Source organism: Syngnathoides biaculeatus, chromosome 7, assembly GCF_019802595.1.
Source record: "Syngnathoides biaculeatus isolate LvHL_M chromosome 7, ASM1980259v1, whole genome shotgun sequence".
Classification (NCBI taxonomy): Eukaryota; Metazoa; Chordata; class Actinopteri; order Syngnathiformes; family Syngnathidae; genus Syngnathoides; species Syngnathoides biaculeatus.
In genome coordinates this window covers 5,230,524-5,252,397 of record NC_084646.1, presented here as the reverse complement: position 1 = coordinate 5,252,397, position 21,874 = coordinate 5,230,524, and the positions used below count along the sequence as shown (strand labels likewise).

At 45.6% G+C, this 21,874-nt stretch overlaps 1 protein-coding gene across 9 annotated transcripts in view; it reads right to left on the bottom strand.

The window, feature by feature from the left end:
• dab1a (DAB adaptor protein 1a) overlaps positions 1-21,874 on the bottom strand; it is a 289,271-nt gene that overhangs the window by 8,235 nt on the left and 259,162 nt on the right. For 7 of the 9 annotated variants that reach the window (XM_061824249.1, XM_061824251.1, XM_061824250.1 and 4 more), the window contains 7 exons: positions 14,986-15,141; positions 11,229-11,291; positions 11,056-11,152; positions 7,593-7,987; positions 7,167-7,365; positions 5,518-5,666; positions 1,876-1,972 (listed from right to left, as the gene is read on the bottom strand). In XM_061824249.1, coding sequence (XP_061680233.1) covers positions 1,892-1,972; positions 5,518-5,666; positions 7,167-7,365; positions 7,593-7,987; positions 11,056-11,152; positions 11,229-11,291; positions 14,986-15,141 — 1,140 coding nt within the window. In that variant the 3' untranslated portion in view covers positions 1,876-1,891. The remainder of the gene's footprint in view (positions 1-1,875; positions 1,973-5,517; positions 5,667-7,166; positions 7,366-7,592; positions 7,988-11,055; positions 11,153-11,228; positions 11,292-14,985; positions 15,142-21,874) is intronic. The other 2 variants (XM_061824248.1, XM_061824247.1) reach the window with 2 other exon arrangements.

Genomic DNA, 21,874 nt, shown 5'->3' with positions numbered 1-21,874 from the left:
GCCTAATAAGCCGTGCGTGTGTCTGGGGGGGGTCGGGGGTGTGTGAAGTGGGTGCGAGTGAGCGAGTAAACACCATATGGGAGTAACATCATTGGCAAAGCTACCCCCCCCCCACACAGGAAAAAAAAGCACAAAGCCTCTGGCCAAAACAGTCCATCTCCCGCCAGATTCAGTAGTTAGTCGCCCCCCCCACACACAAACACACACTTCAGGACCCCCCCCCCCCCACTTCCCAATCTCATCCACCTGCTGCCCTTCAGCTTCAAAACCCGCCAAAGATGAGAGGACCAACATGGGAGGAGGGAGGTAGGTGGGATGTGGTGGGGTTGGGGGGGTTTTTCTGCTGGATCAGGGGGGAGTCTTCTTGGGTTTGTAATTATTGGCAATTACGCCGAGGCGGTCATTAATCTTGGCAGCCCGAAATTAGCGGATGAAAAACAAAGGCGTCCCCTCGCCTTCCCTTTGCCAGCAGCTGTCATTAAGGGGACTGCGATTGGAAGCACGGGGGGGCATTCGGGGTTTCAAAACAGGGGGTAATTCTGGCTTCAAACCCAAAAGCGGACTTGAAAACTTCACTTGGAACGTCATAGTTAGAAATCCCAACTCTGTCTCGAAAGCCTAATTATCGACCAACGCAAAACTCAGGTTTGAGACGCAAAGCCGAAATCTTGTTAAATGCGATCTTTTAACAGCGTCGTCCACGTTCCTGAAATACGAAAGCTGCTTCCGCCTAATGGACGGAACGTGCGCGACGTCACATGCACGCGAGAAAAACACCATCAATAAAAAAAAAAATGAAACGTGACACGGAATTTTTTTTTTTTCACCCGCAGCCAACATTTTCCTCATATTTATCAGTTGTAAAGCATTTTGTTTTCGCTGCTGGCTTCTCATCCTTCGTCCGCCGTTGCCGTTTTGGGACGCGTCTGTTTTGTCGAAGAATTGACATTTGTGGGCGTTTGATGGTGTTTGGGTATCACTGAGACACGCCAGTAACAAAGCAGTAACATGCTAGCACATGGCTAATCTAGCACTAACGCTAGGACTAACGCTAACAGGGCCAGTTAAAATAAATCTTACCGGTAAATATCACTGAAACACTCCAGTAACAAAGCAGTAACACGCTACCACAGCGCTAATCTAGCGCTAACGCAGCGCTGATGTTAGCGCTAATGCTAACAGGGCCAGTTAAAATCAAACTTACTGGTAAATATCACTGAGACACGCCAGTAACACAGCAGCAACACGCTAGCACAGAGCTAACAGGGCCGGTAAAAGTCACTTGCTCGGCACATATGTACCACCAGTCTCATTCTTACCTTTTCCGCTCGAGTGCCCCCTTGCGGCTTTTAGAAAAAAAAAATGCAGGAATTAGCCGCATCGCTGCATGAACCGCAATTTGAACTTGAATTCCCTCACTTGGGGGTTTAAAGCCAAATTTGAAACCTTCAGTCTGGCCTTGTTTCAAACTCCGACCCAGGTTTGAAATCCCAATTTGAAAACCGAAAGAATGCTTATAACCCTTTGCAATAAAAGCAAATACTTTGAAAGCTTGACAACCTTTACTTATAAAACTCCATATTTTGTCCCATTTTCAAAATGAAAAGACCCACAAGAGTACTCTTCTTGCTTGTCTGGCATTGTACTCGCTGTCACAGAGTGACGACGCCTGCTCTCGGGGGACGTCCCCGACAAGCTGACACAGTGAGGCGCCCCGCGGACGGAAAACGTGCCAGGAGGTCACGATACGTACTCACAATAAGGTGAAAATAGAAATTAAATGAGTTCCTGCGAAAAGACTCAAAAAGGATGAAGAGGAAAAGGTGGTGGTGTCGGAGGCGGCGGCGGCGGTTTTGGGGGAAGGTCGGTACCTACCGTGCCCTGCTGCTATCTAGCTCCCGGCCTCTGGACTGGCCTGGTCGGGGCTGGGCCCTATTGGCTCACTGGGGCAGGGCGACCCAGAACCACAAGCCTACAAGCGCACGCCGTGGAGGAAGAGGCGGGGCGGGGTTGAGAGGAGAAGAAGAAGAAGAAGAAGATAGCCAAGAATTAAGACGAGAAGCAGGCAGAAGGAAACATCAAGACAGATTGCGGCTTGTTCACAAGACCAGCGAATAAAGTGGAAATAAAGGAGACGATCTACGATGTTAACAGCTACCAAAACAAAACAAAAAAAAATTATAGAGACAAACCTGACGGAACAAAAGCCGAAAACATCACAGTCAAATTTGACGGGTAAATATAATACACGCCGTGTAAATATTCATCCCAAATATACGTACTGGCATTTGATTAAACAAATCAACTTACTTTTAAGTATGGACATGAAAAATACAAATATGAAATACAAATATTTATACTCATAATTCTACCTGATAAATATGAGTATTTTTCCCGAATACCATTTTACAATATTTAAAATATTTAAATATATATAGGAATATTGTATGTTTTAGCAAAGTAAGAAATTCAGTACACATACATTTATGTAATTAAAATATATACACTATTCCAGCTAAAAAGTGTAATATACTTTATGTAATAAAATGTATTTATCCATCCATCCATTTTCTTAGCTGTTTATCCTCACAAGGATCGCGGGGAGTGCTGGAGCCTATCCCAGCTGTCATCAGGAGGGAGGCGGGGCACACCCTGAACTGGTCGCCAGCCAATCGCAGGGCACATAGAGACGAACAGCCACACTCGGAATCACACCTACGGGCAATTTAGAGTGTCCAGTTAATGTCGCATGTTTTCGGGAGGTGGGAGGAAACCGGGGCGGCCGGAGAAAACCCACGCAGGCACGGGGAGAAGATGCAAACTTCACACAGGCGGGTCCGGGATTGAACCTCAGAACTGCGAGGCCAACCCTTTCCAGCTGCTCCACCATGCCGCCTAAAATGTATTTATCATTGATGTTAATAAATGATTTTGTAATACTAATACTTGTATTTGATATATTTGAGAAAGTCTCTATATATAATTATGTTTACAAATGTATACAACTTTATTGTGTTTAACAGATAAAATACATTAATATAATCTGCAAATTCCACACAGGACATTTGCATATTATACACAAATGTATTTAATAGTTTTATTTCATGTGGGGTCTTCTCGGGCCACTCCGGTTTCCTCCCACATTTAAAAAAAAAAATAAGCGTGGTCGGCTAATTGAAAATTCTTAACGACGTTTGTCTCTTTGTGACCTGCGACGGCCTGGCGACCAGTTCAGGGTGGACCTCGCCTCTCGCCAAAAGTCAGCTGAGCTTGTCGGGATTCACCATTTATTAATATTAAATCCTAATAAATATTCTAACCTTATGATCTTAAAATACATATAAAATAAGACTAATTTTTCATGGGAGAAATTTTCTTTTGACCAATCTTTATGCGCGCATTCTCACGAACCACGCGTAACGGCGCCGTCACGTTGCGCTGGAGATTGAAAAGCGCCGACGAGAAGGGTTGCAAAGCAAACGTGCGTGACGTGCAACGCGCGCACAAAAAAAAAAAACAACAACAAAAAAACACGTTGCGTTCCCTCCAAGGATCTGCTGCTTTTCACACTTTGCTTCACAAAAAGCACAAGCCACGTCCCCCCCCCAACGCACCCCCCCCCCCGCCTCCACTCAATCACGTTTGTCTTTATTTTTGCGACCTTTTCATCACAGCGCCGCCGCTATTGTACACTTTTATTTTGTAAAGCTTCTCCGCGTTATTGTGGCAGGGCCGCTGACATTTGCAGCAATGTAAAAAGTCTCTCTCTCTCTCTCTCTCTCTAGTCCTCTCGATTTTATTCTCTCCTAAAATGGTTGGATTGCAGGCATTAAAAAAAAAAAAAAAAGAATGCTTCACGCCTGGAGAGCGACCGGAGGCAAGTGGAGGAGGAAGGACTTAAAAAAAAAAAAAAAAAAAAGAGAGGAGCCATAAGGGTAAGAAAGCAGCGGAGAATGTCACTAACTCCGCACTGGACTGAGAAGGGAGTTGCTTTGGACAATAAATATTAACTACACGGCTGGACATCGCCGCTTCTGTGTTGGCTGAGCTTCGGCCGATAACGTGTTTTATGGTTTTATTATGGCTGGTAAGGACAGCTCGCTAACGCTCTCTGATAGTAATAAACTACAGAGGGGATTGCGGTAATGTTACTGTGTACCCAAAATAAATGCCAAATTGTATCGGAGGAACTAAGACGTTGCCCATGGGAGCGTCCGTCAATGCTCACTCAATTCATGCGTATTTTTACAAATACAGTACATATATTTAAAGAATTTCAATAATCATTATACCATACAATTAACCCCCCACTTCTTTTTCTTTCGGCTTGTCCCGTTAGGGGTCGCCACAGCATGTCATCTTAGATAAAAGTTTTTTTTTTTTTTTTTTTTAATGAGAAGAGGCACTATCCATTTTCTTAGCCGCTTATCCTCACGAGGGTCCCGGGGAGTGCTGGAGCCTATCCCATCTGTTAACGGGCAGGAGGCGGGGTTACACACTGAACTGGTCGCCAGCCAATCGCAGGGCACATGGAGACAAACAGCCGCACTCACAATCACACCTACGGGCAATTTTTAGAGTGTCCAATTAATGTTGCGTGTTTTTGGGGATGTGGGAGGAAACCGGAGTGCCCGGAGGAAACCCACGCAGGCACGGGGAGAACATGCAAACTCCACACAGGCGGGTTGGGGATCGAACCCGGGACCTCAGAACTGTGAGGCCGACGGTTTTCCAGCTAAGAAGAGGTACTAAAGAAGTTCAAAATGTGTTTTAAGTAGGGATGAGCGAGCGTTGATACCAGGTACGCTTATTTCAAGCTATCGGGTACTCGGAAAGGCTGATGATGCCGGTCACCGATACTTAAGAGCCAAAAAAATCAAATCAAATCTGATATCAAGTTCGTCCTCCTTGCCAGTAGTTGGCGCTGACGAGCAGCAGTGTGTCCAGAAAATTGTCTTGTGCATCAAAAAGAATGAAAAGTCTTTGTTCACGATGATCCGTCATCGTGGTTATTGAAATTTATGGATCAAAAATACTAGCGGATTCATATCGGCGAGTACCCGAGAGTGAATAAACGTAGCAGTTAGTGTGAAAAAAATTATATCAAATATCCAATAATTTAAGCTCGTGGAAGGGGTCAAACCATAACAAAAATGTAATGCACAGATAAATGGGGGTTCACTTTAAATCGTCGTCAATAAAAAACATGTTTAGCAAGTAAAAATATTGAACATAGCCAACAGATGCCACAAGATGGCAGCAGATGCGAATAAAGGATTAAAAAAAAAAAAATGAAAATCAAATTTACTAGTGCCGGACTGAAAATATTCAGGGAGTCTGACTTAAAGTCGGTTAGTGATATTTTCTTAGTATCTGTGAATGGGTTATTATGAATAATATTCATATCGGCTTGACAGCAGTTATACACGTTTGTTGAGTGGAGCGCATTTGAAGCTCCGAGTTGCTCGGACGGCAAACCGCACGGAATCGCACGGCAAATGCGGTCGGCAAACTCACAGCATCTTCCTCCCCGCTGCGGCTCGGGCTGCCCTCCGCTTCCCCGAAAGAGTCGTCGGTGGGCGGGTCGGTGGCGTCCGTGGGGGGGTCGCTGACGTGCGAGGCGGACGATTTGGAGGGCGAGCTCTGGTGGGGGGCCGGTGTGGGGGCTACGAGGGAAACGTGGAGTCACACGGGGAGCATCTGCGAGGCTAACGGCAGACTTGCATGCAAAGCTGAAAGTAGCCGTATTTGGGTAATGTGTCATGACAGAAAATAGTTTTGGTAGAAGTGAAGTCATGTTGTAAAATATGTAAAAGTATGTACAAGTCAAAGTAGCTGACATTTGCTGTATTTGATGAGCCTGCAAAAAGGAATGTTTGTAAATAAAGCAAAGCCTCGGTTCCTGAACGTCCCTGTTTTCAAACAAATCGGTTTTCGAACAAAAATTTCGAGTTTTTTGCTTCTGTTTTCGGATGAAAATCGATACACGAACGCCCCCAGAAAACCCGGAAATAACATATTGCGCGCGGCGCAAGAAGTTCACCCACCCACGACGTGTTTTGTTATTGTCAATTCGAAAGCCCCCTGAAAAAAAAAGTTTACAAGGCCGGGGGCCGAGTCGCTACATACACGGCAATGCACTTCCAGCGTAGTGTACTTTACTAAAAAAGCATACATTTTAAGCAAAAAAGAAATATATTTCTTAAATTATTTCATTATATAAAGTTTTTAAACTACACATGTATTTCTACTATGCAGTTTTTTTTTTTTTAATCAGGAAAAGCTAAAAATAAAAAGCTTTAAAAAGCCCAATTTTTTAGGCTTGGAACGCATTATTTCGTTTTCCATTCATTGTTATGGGAAACATTGATTTTGTTTTCAAACAAATCACTTCTCGAACCGTTTTCTGGAACCGAGGCATCACTGTATATTCCCTTCACAGAGAAACAGTTTGTGATAGGTTTGAGGTAGGTGGGAATTGACCTTCCCTCTTTATGTTCCTATTTCTTTTCCATCACCTTTTGAGTTTTACTTGTTGAATTGACAAAATTTTAATGTATTGAGCTATGACTGTACGCTTTTTGTTAAATAATTCTTTAGATTGATTTTTTTAAATTTCGTTTTGCTTTGTTCATAAAAAGGTTTACAAGGCTGGGTGCGGAATCGCTACAGATATGGCAATGCACTCCCAGCCTAGCGTACTCTACTACTAAAGCATACAATAAATTCAATTATTTTATTACATAAAGCATTTAAACTATACATGTTTTTCTACTATGGAGTTTATTATCAGGAAAAGCTGAAAAAAATTGCCTTTAAAAGCCCAATTTTTTAGGCTTGGAACGCATTATTTCTTTTTCCATTCATTGTAACGGGAAATATCGATTTGGTTTTCGAACAAATCACTTCTCAAACCGTTTTCTGGAATGGTCGAGAACAGAGGCATCACTGCACTACGGATTTCCATAAACGACCAATTTTTGGGGATTTCCTTCTGCAGTAACTCGGGAACAAATTTGATTGGGCAAAATGTATCCGTGTAAAATTCTACATTTTTTGGGGGTAATGAGGTCAAGTAAAAGTAAAGCACTAAAAGCAATAAAACTCGTACAAAGTATTTGTCTTCTGTCCCACGAAAGGACTGTCAAAAGTTGGCGACGACTCACGAGAATTGGTGGAGGGCGTCGTGGAGGTGACGGGCGTCAGGTTCATCTGGGAGATGTCAAAGTCGTCGCAGTCGTCCGTGTCCTGGGCGGTGCCGACGCGGCTGAAGTAAGTGCTGAATGCCTCCGAGGTGCCCGCTAAGCCGGGCTGCTGCTCGCCCTTCTTTGACGGCATCGCCGGCGGCTTCGCCAGCTGAAAGTCCTGAGATAAACACAATGACTTTGTTGCAACTTTACTTGTCAGGAGTCTTGTTAGAGGACCAGAAGTACATCACGGACCGCAGCACTCCAGAAGGCCTCCGCTGAGGCTACGGCATTTGGATTAAATCCACTATAGCGGACCCCCTCGGATTTTAGCAGCTAAAATTACGTCCGGATCTGGAGGAATGCGTACCCGAACAATTAAATGTCAATAACCGCAGCTCGCACCTTGAACATTTCCTTGCCCATCTTCTTTGCCCGGTCCTCGTGTTGCGGACTCGACGACGCCGAGGGAGCCGGAGCGCCCGCGCCCGAATGGGTTTCTCCGGCCGGCGTCACGGCGGTGACGGGGGTGAGCGCCTGGAACACGGCGGCGGGCAGGGCGCCCACGGGCTGGGCGGGAAGGTAGGCCGCGGGGGGGAAGGCTCCGGCCGCCATGGCCGCCCACTGTTGCTGGGTGGCGGGGAAGATGTTGGCCTGCCCCCAGATGAGAGGCTGGCCGCCCGGCAGCACCTGGGCCACCGGGCCCAGAGGGGACTGCACCCCGAAGGCCAGCGGCGTCTGGGCGGTGAAAGCCTGCTGGGACCAGTGTCCGGACGGAACCGCCCCCATTGTCACATAACCTGGCACAAGACAGCAAAGAGAAGGGAGAATTGGTGCTTCACTGAGGCTGTAGAGATGTTGACGATTCACAAATCTGCACAATTTTTCAAACCATATGATCTGTTCTTTGCTGACAATATTTTTACATTTACAGTACAGCCTCGGTTCTTGAAAAAAAATCGGTTTTCGAACGAAAATCGTTACTCGCCGCTCAACCAAACCCGGAAATAACCGAACGCGCGCGACCAGACCAGCTGACCCACGACGCGCTTTGTCGTGAATTCCCACACCGCCGGAACAACCCGGAAATACAACGCACGCGGCTCGACGCGCCTTGTTGTTGTGAATTCGAACAAACCCCCGACAAAAAACTCCGGAAATAACGTAACGCGCGCGGCGGTTGGTTCGGTTTTCCGAACAAATCGGTTCTCTGACCGCCTTCTGGAACGGATTGTGGTCGAGAACCGAGGTTGCGCTGTACGTTGCACATGAATCCATCTCCAAGGAATTGTTGATGGGAGGGGGGGACTGCCCCTGTTGCCCACATCAAGAACCGCCTCTGGTCAAGATTAGCGTAGCGGCTAATTCCCTCGACTTCAACTCACACAGCCCGGGTTCAGCTCCAACTAGATATCTGACTCTATAAAGTATGTTCCTTGTGATTGACTGGTGACCAGTCCAGGATGTGTAGCGAACGGGTGGGTGCTGGTGGGCGTTTCTGGGACCCCGCCCGTGCAGCACCGCTCTGAGGCAGTTGGGGGTGCAATGAAAACATCCAAAGCTTTCCCTTCAACACACAAAACTCACACACACGTAGATAATAATCCATGCATCACAAGAGAGCGCTGCCCTACTTGCGCCTGTAGCTAATGTAGCATTTCTCCATGGTCACGGCGAACTAGCATAATTACCTCCGGAATGAAGCGGCGTCGTTTTCGTCGAAACGCACTCATTAAAATGACTCAAATTCATCAGCGGAATCTTCACCGACGACGCGCTCGCTCATCTTTCCGGTGCTTCCCGCTGACGTTCGGCCTCGCCGACGTGCGCCGGGTGGGGAAAGGTAGGGGTTTTTGCGGCGGCGGCGGCAGTCGGAGAGCCTCTGCTCACGCCTCATTCGCACACAAGTACCGCGACTAGCGACCCGGGGGTCGTGGCCATCTTTCTTCTGGGCCCCGCAAGGTAAATCAACAGCATCTGAGTCAGCGAGCTAATGATGCATTTTATATTCCACGCACAGACAATGCCACCTCCTCTCCTCATCAACATTTCATTTCTATTCCATCCCTCTCTATTAATCACATCCTGTTTCTTTTTCTTCTTTTCTCACCGTCTGCCAATAGGCTAGCTGATACAAAAAAAAAATGACCTTAAGGACGGGGATGATGTATAGAATTTTTTTTTTTTTTTATCATGATTGTGGATCAATGGCACACAGGAAGTATCGGATAACTCAAGTCCGATGAGTTTGCCGCTAATTGGGCAGCTGGAGGAAAAAAAAAAAAATCATGTTTTGCATCCACCTAGAACAGGAACTGGATTAAGGATCCTGACCACAGTCAATTCATATTTAGCACGCGATCGTCTAAATGAGCTGCTGCCGAAATGATAACAAGCAGGTTCGTCCTTTGATGACTGCTCTTCCTGCGTGTTTTTTTCCACCTCTCCCGTCTTCTTCCAAATATTCAGTGCGTATCTGTGCCACTTGGAAGAACTCCAAGCCACCCCCGCTCACAACTGGCGTAATTTACAATGCAACCAAATAAACGGAGGCGCGCTGAAAGACTCGCTCGGGATGCACAGTATTTACATATTGCAGAGGCCTGTACAGATGCGTGGACGTGTATATTCACCGTTTGCTACATTGTACCTTTTCCAAAAATGTTAAATCCAGGTCACAAAAATAGCATCGGTGGAATGGTGGACAACTGTTACCATGTCTGCCTCACAGCTCTGAGGAACGGGGTTCAAATCATTGTCAGTGTTGAGTCAGCATGTTCTCCCAGTGCCTGTGTGGGTTTTCTCCGGGTTAGGTGAAGATTCTCAATTGCCTGTAGATGTGAATCTGAGTGCAAAATGGCAAAAGGTTCAGGGCGTACGCTGCCTCTCGCCCCCACGGTGAGAAAATGGAAAATGGATGGAAAAATGGCATCACGAGGGGCTAAAGCAATCAGCGGATTTTAGAAGCGAGACCTAAGAAAATGGGAGATTACTGCAGTCATATAATTTAGTCACCGTAATTCCCGGCTAACAGCGCAGCTGGTTATAAGCCTCACAGAGTACATTTGTAAAGGAAATACCATTTGGTACAAACATACGCCGCAGCTGTGGAAAAGCCGCATTGAAACGAGATATTTACAAAGAAAGACGGTACACAGAAAGAGTTTAACGCTAGCACTAACGCTAGCCCTAATGCTAACACAGTGCTAACGCTAGCCCTAACGCTAACAGGGCCGGTTACAATAAAATTTACCGGTCAATATCACTGAGACATGCCAATATCACAGCAGCAACACGCTAGTGCAGCGCTAATGCTAGCGCTAATGCTAACAGCGCTAACGCTAACAGGGTCTGTTAAAATAAAACTTACTGGTAAATATCACTGAGACACGCCAGTAACGCAGCAGCAACACGCTAGTGCAGCGCTAATGCTAGTGCTAACACAGCGCTAATGCTACCTCTAACACTAACACCACGCTAACACTAACAGGGCCGGTTAAAATAAAACTTACTGGTAAATATCACCGATACACCCCAGTAACACAGCAGCAACACGCTAGCGCAGCGGTAACAGGGCTGGTAAAATTCACATCCTCGGCACATATATTCCACTGGTCTCATTCTTACCTTTTCCGGTCAAGTGGCCCCTTTGCGGCCGTTAGAAAAAAAAAAATGCACAAATTAGCCGCATCACCGCAGAAACCGCAGGGTTGAAAGCATGTGAAAAAAGTCGCGGCTTGTGGGCAGGGAATTACGGTACATGGTTTTATGATTTAACTGTTGCAGTTGCTACCTACTGTACTACCCATGCCTCCACCACTGGTGTCATAATCCTTCAAAACTGAAAAGTTCTGCATGTGTGTCATACCTGAGGGCACAGACGCAGGGTTGAAGGGAGCAAAGAGCTCCGTGGGCGGTTGCAGGCCCTGCGACGGGTCCAGGGTGTTCGCGGGGGAGGCCGGGGTCTGCCGAGGCGTTAGAAAACAAAACGTTGACCGAGAATCCAAATCTCAAATTGTCCACGCGGGGGCGCTTACTCACCGACGGCGAGGTGATGTCAGGAGGTGTGGACATGTCTCCGAAAAGCTCTAATTGGTTGATATTCTGAGAATCACATAAAGGACACAGACCGGGGGAGTCAGGGTGTGACCGTTGCTACGCCACGTCGGCGGCGGGCGTCCCGTTGTGCGACATGCACGACTCACTCCGCATGCGAAACATCAAACGAGCTGACATCACCTACCTTGACGACTGCGGAGAAAGATTGGGGAGGTGGGAGAGATGAGATGAAATGATTATGATGCCATACCTACCGGGATATAGTCGTCCAGAGGTGGCAAAAATACTCACTCTGCACTTTAGTAGAAGTACAATTTACTTGGGGGTAAAAAGATAATGGTAAAAGTAGAAGTACTGATTCAAATCCTATTCCTAACTAAGTATATTTTCAAATTTTAAAAAAGTTACAATGATTTTTGAATACAACACCCACTTTGATAACCTCTGTGCACATAAAATGGCTTCCCTGTTATTGTGTCTTACATGTCGCATGCTGTTAGCTAGTTAGCGCTAGCCTGACTTGTACAGTATCAGAAGAAGCATTTCTCTGTTTCACCGCTTCCATTTTTTTTCTTTTGTTCTTTTACTGTATTTGAGGATAGACTAGCATGCTTTCAAATTGACCGCGTTACCGGTCTCATGTTCCGTAAAATTTTTCCCCACGCTTCTAGCATAGTATTCTGTACTGCGAAATGTGTCGCTTTACGACATTGCCTCGTACTACCTTAACAGGTATCACGGTGTTCCTGCGCGTTACCGGAGACAATATTGGTATGAATAATTTCAAATTAGCGATCTGAATAGCTGACGCTAGCGAGGCTAACCTCTATTCTCGTCAACTAGACTTTGTCGGCTTGTTGGCTTGATACTTAACCGCGTCACAGAGTGTAGCAGTCAGGCATAGGCCAGGTCAAAAGACCTTTGTAAATTGACCAATCGGATGACACGACGTCAGAAACACAATTAGCAATCAGTTGACGTTCAGCTTTAAACGTCCATGTGGAGTCAGAAAGTCGACTCGTCGGCTAGTCGACTAATCCAGGGGTGTCAGTCTCATTTTTCTCATGGGCCGGGTTGTTGTTCCGGTTTCCCTCAGAGGGCCGTTACGACTGTGGAACAAATATATTTAATCGTCTCATCATATTTACATAATCAATTTATGAAGTAGTTTTGGAATCAGAAATCAAGGGTAATGTGTTCTTCAACTATTCACATTTGGGAACACAAAAATCCTCGGAATATCTCAACTTGATCATTTATGATGCCTGGCAATTTGAAATTTTGGTGCAGATTTTTACAAGAATCACGGAAATTGACACTAGATTTGGCTTCGCGGGCCACATAAAATCATGTGGCGGGCCCAATCTGGCCCCCGGGCCTTGAGTTTGACACCGGTGGACTAATCTGTTCAACCCCTCCACCAACCAAAGTTCAACTTTAGGTTTCTCTATTCAGATTTTTGTTTTCACATTGTCACCATCTGCAGAGTTTGATAAAACTAAGCCTATTTTGATAAATTATGTATTAAAAAGTACAGATTAGCAAAGGTGGCGACTAAAAGTAACGAGTTGTCTGAAAACCACTCATGCAGTACAGCATCTGTACTTCTATTCTTCCCTCTGCCGCCACCAACTAAAACAAATCCGTATTGTAGCATCACCCCTCCGGGCGAGCCATTAATGTCCTCCCCGTTACGGAGGATCAGCAACGCGCCTACGAGCGGTCTCGCTATCGAAGACGGCAGGCCTTTCCGATTTGATGCGAATCTATTCGGTGTTTCGGCACTTCCGTAATTTGCCCCTCGTTCCGCGCATTAATAATATCTTAAGGCCGGCGTGAAGCGAGGGGGAAACTATTTTTAGTTATAAAGGAATTTAGGAGCCTTGAATACACGGTCCGAGATTTGAATAAATCATGGATCCGGATCATTTCTTTAGAGATAATGAGTCTTCTTAGAATATCCTCCTGCACACACACACGCGCACACACAAACACACACTATATAATTATGACATTGATCAGAAAATGGAATCAGTGCGCATGGTGTTTTACATTTATGGGACTAGATGGTGATTTGGCAAGCGAAGAGGAGGCGGTATGAGGCTGATTTATTGAGCTATTCTACATTCTGGAGGAGACGGAGATTACTCAGCAAGACAATAGGATGGGATATCGATGATCGCCATGATAGATATTGCAAAACGCTGAACGCGCACCACGACGTTGCGCCCGCGCGATTGAACGTGTCAAATGAAGCAGCTTCCTTATGTGCTTTCAGGAAGTCGGTACTGAGAAATTCCAGTCGGTGAACAAGGACAGACAAAGGTTGTGGTTAGTGCGAAAATTGGTTTCAGCTCTTTGGAAAGGTTTGGCATTGAAATCCTAACCTCGATATGGAAAAAATTTCCCTTGTTACAAAACGAATTATTAAGTATTCTTGAAATCCTAATTTAAAACCCAAATCTGGAACTCTTATTTGAATCACCAACCCCATCCTAAAACCTCTTGAAATCCGAACCTGAATTTGAAACCTTAACCCAGGTTAAAGCCTTTATTTTTGAAGCTCTAATTTGAAAGTCTAACGCTGACCTCATCTACAACAGAATTTGCTGAAACCTACATTTGAAACCTAAACCCCGTCTCGAAACCCCAACCCAGACCTGAAACCCTAGTTTGTAACCCTTTTCCGGGCATGAAACTTTTGTTTACAAACCCTAATGAACGGCCAAGGAATTACTTTGAAAATCCTGACCCTTGTTTGGAAGTGCTAAAGTAGATTCGAGACCATTTGAAATCTTAACCCTGTCTTGAAACGCCCATTTTAAAATCCTAACCCAAACCAGAAGCCTTACTTCTAACTCATAACCCTCGTTTAAAACACTAACTCAGTCTTGAAACCTACATTTGAAACCTGAACCCTGTCTCAAAACCCCAACCTAGACCTGAAACCCTAGTTTGTAACCCTTTCCCAAGGCATGAAACGTTTGTTTACAAACCCTAATGTAGACCCAGAGTGGTACTTTAAAAATCCCAACCCTTGTTTGGAAGTGCTAATGTAGATTAAGGACCATTAGAAATCTTAACTGTCTATAAACCCTCATTTTAAAATTCTAAACCAAACCAGAAGCCTTACTTCAAACTTGTAACCCTTGTTTAAAAACCCAGTCTAGAAACACTTACCCTGCCTTGAAACCCTACATTAAACCTAAAACCTCGCCTCAAAACCCAAACCCAAACTTGAAACCCACATTTAAAACCGTAACCCAGACTCGAAAGCCTCATTTAAAACCCCAAACCTCGCTTGAGACCTTAATTTAAAAACTTCACTTTTATTTAAAACCCAAATCCAGGCCATTTTTATCGTCCCGGAGGAACTGCAGCCTATCCCCGGCTGACGTGGGACGAAGGCGGACCACACCCAGGACTGTTCGCCAGGGTGGTAACACAGTATCGCTCATTTTGGTAGCCTGTAACATATTTTCATCCCGAATCCTTGACCTTTCACGACCTGAATGCTGAGCTTTTGCACCCTTTGTCTTTTCAAACATGTCCGCATGCAGGTGTCCATTCTTATTCTCGGTTGCTATGACAACAGCAAGGTTACATGTTTTATTCATAAGCGAAAAAAAGGGTCAGGAGTCGGGGCAGCGGCTCCCGACTGCTCGGAAAAAACAAAAGCGCGGCTCGGTCGAGACGACAGGAGGTCATCGCCGGGAAATTTCATGCAGACTACCCTTACCTGAGAAACCGTCTCCAGGTCTAAGTCTATGAGATCCGCCTGCCGATGCTGCTCCGGGAGCTCACTTAGTCCCGCCTGGGGGGGTTGCGGGTGATAATGAGGGTGATGTTGTTGATGATGGTGATGATGTTGGTGGTGGGTGCTTTGATGTCCGTTCTGAAATCAACAACCTCGACATTAGATGGGCGGGTGGGGTGAAAATGGCCTGGCATACGCAGTCTACATTAGCAGTTTTCCCCCGCTGATGCGGGGGGAGTTGGGCGAGACGAGGCCGATAAAGGAGGGCAGGTGTTGCTCTCGCCAGGTGCTCGACAATCTCACGCGCACACACTTTCTACACACACGGGAGATTGAAAGAGGTTTAAAGATCATCCCTACCTTTCGTCTAAACTACGGCGCTGAGCTCCCTTTGTGTTTCCGTAAATCCCCCCACCAAGTCTCAATGTGCTCCGAGAAGCAGATATGTCTTCATTGCTCGCTTTTAAACATACTGAATTCATAAAACAATGGGTTGTTATTGTTTGTTAGGGCTGTAAAAAATAGCCAGCTGCGGTAAACAATGCGATAGCCATGACTTAAGCAGACAAGTAATGGTGCTTTGCTGTATGTCGTTGTCTCACCATTTCCGCCCCCCTCTAGAAATATAGCAAAATGCTACGTAGCTGAAATGATAGCTAAATCTGACATGCGTGAAAAGATCGCTTGATGTGATTGACTGGATGTAAAGCCACAGTATGCGCTTCACTACTATAATGAAAGCAAAATGATAACTAGCTGAATAGTTAGCTAAATGCTACACGACTAAATGCTACACGATCGGAGCGATAACTACCGTATTTTCCGGACTACGAGGCGCACCCAAAAGCCTTTAATTTTCTCAGAAGCCGACGGTGCGCCTTATAATCCGGTGCGCCTTATATATGGATCAATATTGAGCCTTTAGTTTAGCGCTATCTAATGGATGCATAACGTAACCCCAGCCTCTACTGTAGCGTCTATTCTATGTGCCTTATCATGCGCTGCGCCTTATATATGGAAAAAAAAGTTTTGAAATGGGCCATTCATTGAAGGTGCGCCTTATAATGCGGAAAATACGGTAATAGTTGTAAGTCCAGATAAATAGTAGCATGCTACAAGTTTAGCTAACAGGCTGAATGGATAGCTACTGTAAATATTCCAGTATATTTTTAAATAGGGGTTATGTCTTAACCAGAATACTACACGAGCAACCGTTATTTCGGGCTGTTTTTGTTGACATTGGCGGTTGAAATCCGCCACCAGCCCACAACCCTGGCATCACGGCCGAACAGCTCCCACGTTAGCTCTCCAGAGTAAGCTCCGCCATTGGAATGGCTGAATCGATAGCAGAGTGCTATATTATGTGGATCTTGTTAAAGAAATCATTCATATGTTCTCATTTTGTACATGCTGCAGTTGGTTACACGTCACCACCTAGCTTGTACCTTTGAACTCATTGTCTTGAAAACAGATGTCATCAATCAGAGAGATGTAATCAATCCAACAGTCACACATACAGACACTCAGCATGTGATTTATGTCAATAAAAAGAAGCTGCGAGGGGACACGAGTCGGAGTTGGTTGGCAGCAGGAAGCTAATTGCTACATACAGTAATGGCTAGCTAATTCATGAATGAATGGAATAATGGACGGCTAGCACAATGCTACGTGTTACGGCTGATAGTTAAATGCTAAATGTCGGTATTATATATCTTTTTGCCACATTGTGTAAATGGGTCCATCGTCGGAAGCGTAGGAAATTGACTTTTTGATAGCTACCTAATGTTACATCACTTTACTAGATAGCTCGCGCCAACACGCCAGGATAGATAGCGAAAAAAGCTGCGTAGCGGAATCGATAGCACAATCCTCCGTGATAGTGTTCTGCGCGATCCCGTCTGCCCAGTAATCCCGTGGAGCGCCTCGCGGCCGCTTCCTTTTGTCCTCGTGCGTCCCGGCCACCGCTTATCAATTAGCCATCTCCAGCGGGGGAAACTTTAATTACCTGTGTACGTGTTCTCTCAAGTAATTAATGCAGCCACGATAATTAATGCCATCTTGCTGATCCCCTGTAGAGTGACTGATCACAACCGCAAGCACACAAACACACACCGGGCACTGCCGAAGCCCAAACACACTTTTGGATCCAACGCGAACACGACACAAAGAGATTACCGACATGTCGTCCCCCCCCCGAAAAGATAATAATCGACGGTAAAAGCGACTACTCTGTGGACTCGGCGAGGGCGTGTGTTGATTCAACGCTAACACTTGGCGCGGGGGTCAAGGGCTCAGTAGATTGGAATGGCCTCGCTCGGATGTGTGTTTTATTGATCGCCGGCCGTTTAAGATGGTGACACGGTAAATAACTGAAGCGATTGCCTCGCGCGGCCGGGGTCACGTTCGGGAAGACGTTATCGTTTCTTTCGAAAAGTCGGCGCCCATGTTCACACCACACACACACCACACACACACACACACACACACACACACACCACACACACACACACACACACCATCTCGGTTTAAACGCCGCTGTCTGCTATCAATTTCGGCGCTGCTGATGCAATGAAGGCTAAATCCACTACAAAGCGACGCTGCAGGTAATCACCCCCCCCAAAAAAAAAAAAAAAATAAAAAAAATAAATAAAAACGTTAAAAGCATCTTTGCAGCAGCGGCTGATGAGCCAGAACACATCCAGTTGTGAAAGTGCATCATTTCTACATTGTTAACCACAGTGCATGATTTTATTTTTTCCGAACTTGCTTGCTTAGCTTAGGGAAATGACTCCTCACCAGCATGCTGAGAGAAATGATCAAATTTCCCCAAAATGGTCCAAAAGTTCTCACTTATTGATGACAAATAATCTATCTTTGTTGCGCTATCTATGCTTGTGATGTATAGTGACAGGCATAACAATTCAAGAATGTAAAAAAGTAACTAGTGAATCCACTTTTTCCCCCCTCTCCATTACATTGTTGTTTGCTGTATTAAGAAGTTTTTGTAACGCAAAATAAACTAGTCACAAAAAGTTTGCAATTGTGAGATTTTGGGTGAAATGATGAACCTAAAATAAAGTTTACCTTGACTTTTACCTGAACCTATTTTGACCTTCTCTTGCCTTTTGAATGCACACATCCAACTGTTTAATGTTTAAATACTTGTTTTTTTAATTTTTTTTTGTGAGTCATGTATTTGGCTTAAACACTACTCTAGAAGACTAATGCAGCCCTATAGGGGCACAAACCAGTGGCAATCTGTAGGCCGGTCCCAAGCCCGGATAAATGCAGAGGGTTGCGTCAGGAAGGGCATCCGGCATAAAAACTGTGCCAAACAAATATGAGCGTTCATCTAAAGAATCCCATATCGGATCGGTCGTGGCCCGGGTTAACAACGCCCGCCCCCGGCACTGCTAACCTGCAGGGCGTCGGTGGAAATTCAGCTACTGTGGGTCGAAGACAAAGAAGAGGAGGAAACCGATCCAGCGTCAGAAGAAAAAGAGGAATGCACAGAGCCTACAACTGAGTGTAGGGACTTTGAATGTTTGGGACTATGACAGGAAAAGCACAGGAGTTGGTTGACATGATGATTAGGAGAAAGGTTGATATTCTGTGCATCCAAGAGAGCAGGTGGAAAGGTGTAAGGCTAGAAGTTTGGGAGCAGGTTTTAAATTATTCTACCACGGAGTAGATGGGAAGAGAAATGGAGTAGGGGTTATTTTAAAGGAGAGCTGGCTAAGAATGTCTTGGAGGTGAAAAGAGTATCAGATCGAGTGATGAGACTAAAATTTGAAATTGAGGGTGTTATGTATAATGTGGTTAGCGGCTATGCACCACAGGTAGGATGTGACCAAGAGTTGAAAGAGAAATTCTGGAAGGAACTAGATGAAGTAGTTCTGAGCATCCCAGACACGCGAGAGAGTTGTGATTGGTGCAGATTGTAATGGACATATTGGTAAAGGAAACACAGGGGCGATGAAGAAGTGATGGGTAAGTACGGCATCCAGGAAAGGAACTTTGAAGGGCAGATGGTGGGTGGACTTTGCAAAAGGATGGAGAGGCTGTAGTGAACACTTATTTCCAGAAGAGGGAGGAACATATAGTGACCTACAAGAGCGGAGGTAGAACCACGCAGGTAGATTATATTTTGTGCAGACGATGTAATCTGAAGGAGGTTACTGACTGTAAGTAGTGGTAGGGGAGAGTGTAGCTCGACAACATAGGATGGTAGTATGTAGGATGATTCTGGTGGTGGGTAGGAAGATTAGAAGACAAAGGTAGAGCAGAGACCATGTGGTGGAAGCTGAAAAGAAAGGAAGAATTGTGCAGCCTTCCGGAAAGGTGAGACAGACTCTCGATGGACAACCGAAGCTCCTGGAAGACTGGACGACGACAGCCAAGGTGATCAGAGAGACACGCAGGAGAGTACTTGGTGTGTCATCTGGTAGGAAAGGGGAGAAGGAGACTTGGTGGGTGGACCCCAAAATACAGGGAGTCATACAAGGAAAGATTAGCGAAGAAGAAGTGGGATACTGAGAGGACTGAGGAGAGGCGAAAGGAGTACATCAAGATGCGACGTAGGGCAAAGGTAGAGGTGGCAAAGGCTAAACAAGAGGCATATGAAGACATGTACACCAGGTTGGACACGAAAAAAGAGAAAAGGATCTCTACAGGTTGGCCAGACAGAGGGATAGAGATGGAAGGATTGGCAGCAGGTCAGGGTGATTAAGGATAGAGATGGAAATGTGTTGACTGGTGCGGTAGTGTACTAAATAGATGGAAAGAATACTTTGAGAATTGATGAATGAAGAAAATGAGAGAGAAGGAAGAGTCGAAGAGGCAAGAGTGAAGACCAGGAAGTGGAAATGATTACTAAGGGGGAAGTCAGAAAGGCACTACAAAGGATGAAAAATGGGAAGGCAGTTGGTCCTGATGACATACCGGTAGAGGTATGGAAGCAATTTGGAGAGATGGCTGTGGAGTTTTTGACCAACTTATTCAACAGAATACTAGCGGGCGAAAAGATGCCTGAAGAATGGCGGAAAATTTTCTAGTTCCCATTTTTAAGAACAAAGGGGAGGTTCAGAGCTGTGGGAACTATAGAGGAATAAAGTTGATGAGCCACACAATGAAGTTATGGGAAAGAGTAGTGGAGGCTAGACTCAGGACAGAAGTAAGTATCTGCGAGCAACAGTATGGTTTCATGCCTAGAAGAGTACCACAGATGCCTTATATTGCCTTGAGGATGCTCGTGGAAAAGTACAGAGAAGTCAGAAGGAGCTACATTGCGTCTTTGTGGATCTAGAGAAAGCCTATGACAGAGTACCAAGGAGGAACTGTGGTACTGCATGCGTAAGTCTGGTGTGGCAGAGAGTATGTTAAAATAGTACAGGACATGTATGATGGCAGCAGAACAATGGTGAGGTGTGCCTTAGGTGTGACAGAGGAATTTAAGGTGGAGGGGACTGCATCAGGATCAGCTCTGAGCCCCCTTCCTGTTTGCAGTGGTAATGGATAGGCTGACAGATGAGGTTAGAGACTGGAATCCCCTGGACCATGATGTTCGCAGATGATATTGTCATATGCAGTGAAAGCAGGGAGCATGCAGAGGAACAATTGGAAAGATGGAGACATGCACTGGAAAGGAGAGGAATGAAGATTAGCCGAAGTAAAACCGAATATCTGTGCGTGAATGAGAAAAGTGGAGGGGGAAGAGTGAGGCTACAGGGAGAAGAGATAGCGAGGTGGACGACTTCAAATACTGGGGTCAACAATACAGAGCAATGGAGAGTGTGGTCAGGAAGTGAAGAAACGGGTCCAAGCAGGTTGGAACAGCTGGCGAAAGGTGTCTGGTGTGTTATGTGACAGAAGAGTGTCTGCTAGGATGAAGGGCAAAGTTTACAAAACAGTGGTGAGGCCGGCCATGATGTACGGATTAGAGACAGTGGCACTGAAGAAACAACAGGAATCTGAACTGGAGGTGGCAGAAATGAAGATGTTGAGGTTCTCGCTCGGAGTGACCAGGTTGGATAGGATTAGAAATGAGCTCATTAGAGGGACAGCCAAAGCTGGATGTTTTGGAGACAAGATTCGAGAGAGCAGACTTCGATGGTTTGGACATGTTCAGAGGCGAGAGAGTGAGTATATTGGTAGAAGGATGCTGAGGATGGAGCTGCCAGGCAAAAGAGCGAGAGGAAGACCAAAGAGAAGGTTTATGGATGTGGTGAGGGAAGACATGAGGGCAGTTGGGGTTAGAGAGGAAGATGCAGGAGATAGGCTAAGATGGCAAAAGATGACACGCTGTGGCGACCCCTAACGGGACAAGCCGAAAGGAAAAGAAGAAGAAGACTACTCTAGAAGACTGGACTGATGTGAATTATCGTAATTTCCGGCCTATAGCGCGCACCTGGTTATAAGCCTCACCCATTTGTAAAGGAAATACTATTTGGTACATACATAAGCCGCCCCTGTGTAAAAGCCGTAAGTGCCCACATTGAAACACGAGACATTTACAAAGAACGACGGTAAACCGAAAGCGTTTTCAGGGTTAGGGTTAGGTTAGGTAACCCTAATCCTAACCTTAACCTCAGTTTTATACCTGGGTTTATCTTAACATTGCAACAACACGGTAGCAGGAACATGGCTGGTAAGAAAACAAAAAACAAACAAAAAAAAAAACAAAAAAAAAAACCGGCTGCGGCAGCTACACAGTAGCAACACGGTAGCAGCCCTAACAGGGCCGGTCAAAAAAAAAAAACCTAAATCGCTTCGACGTGGCAGTAACAAAGCCGCTAGCACGGTGCTAACCGCTGGCGTGGCACTAACCACGCTAACCGCTAGCGACACACGCGTACACAAAAAGCAAGATATC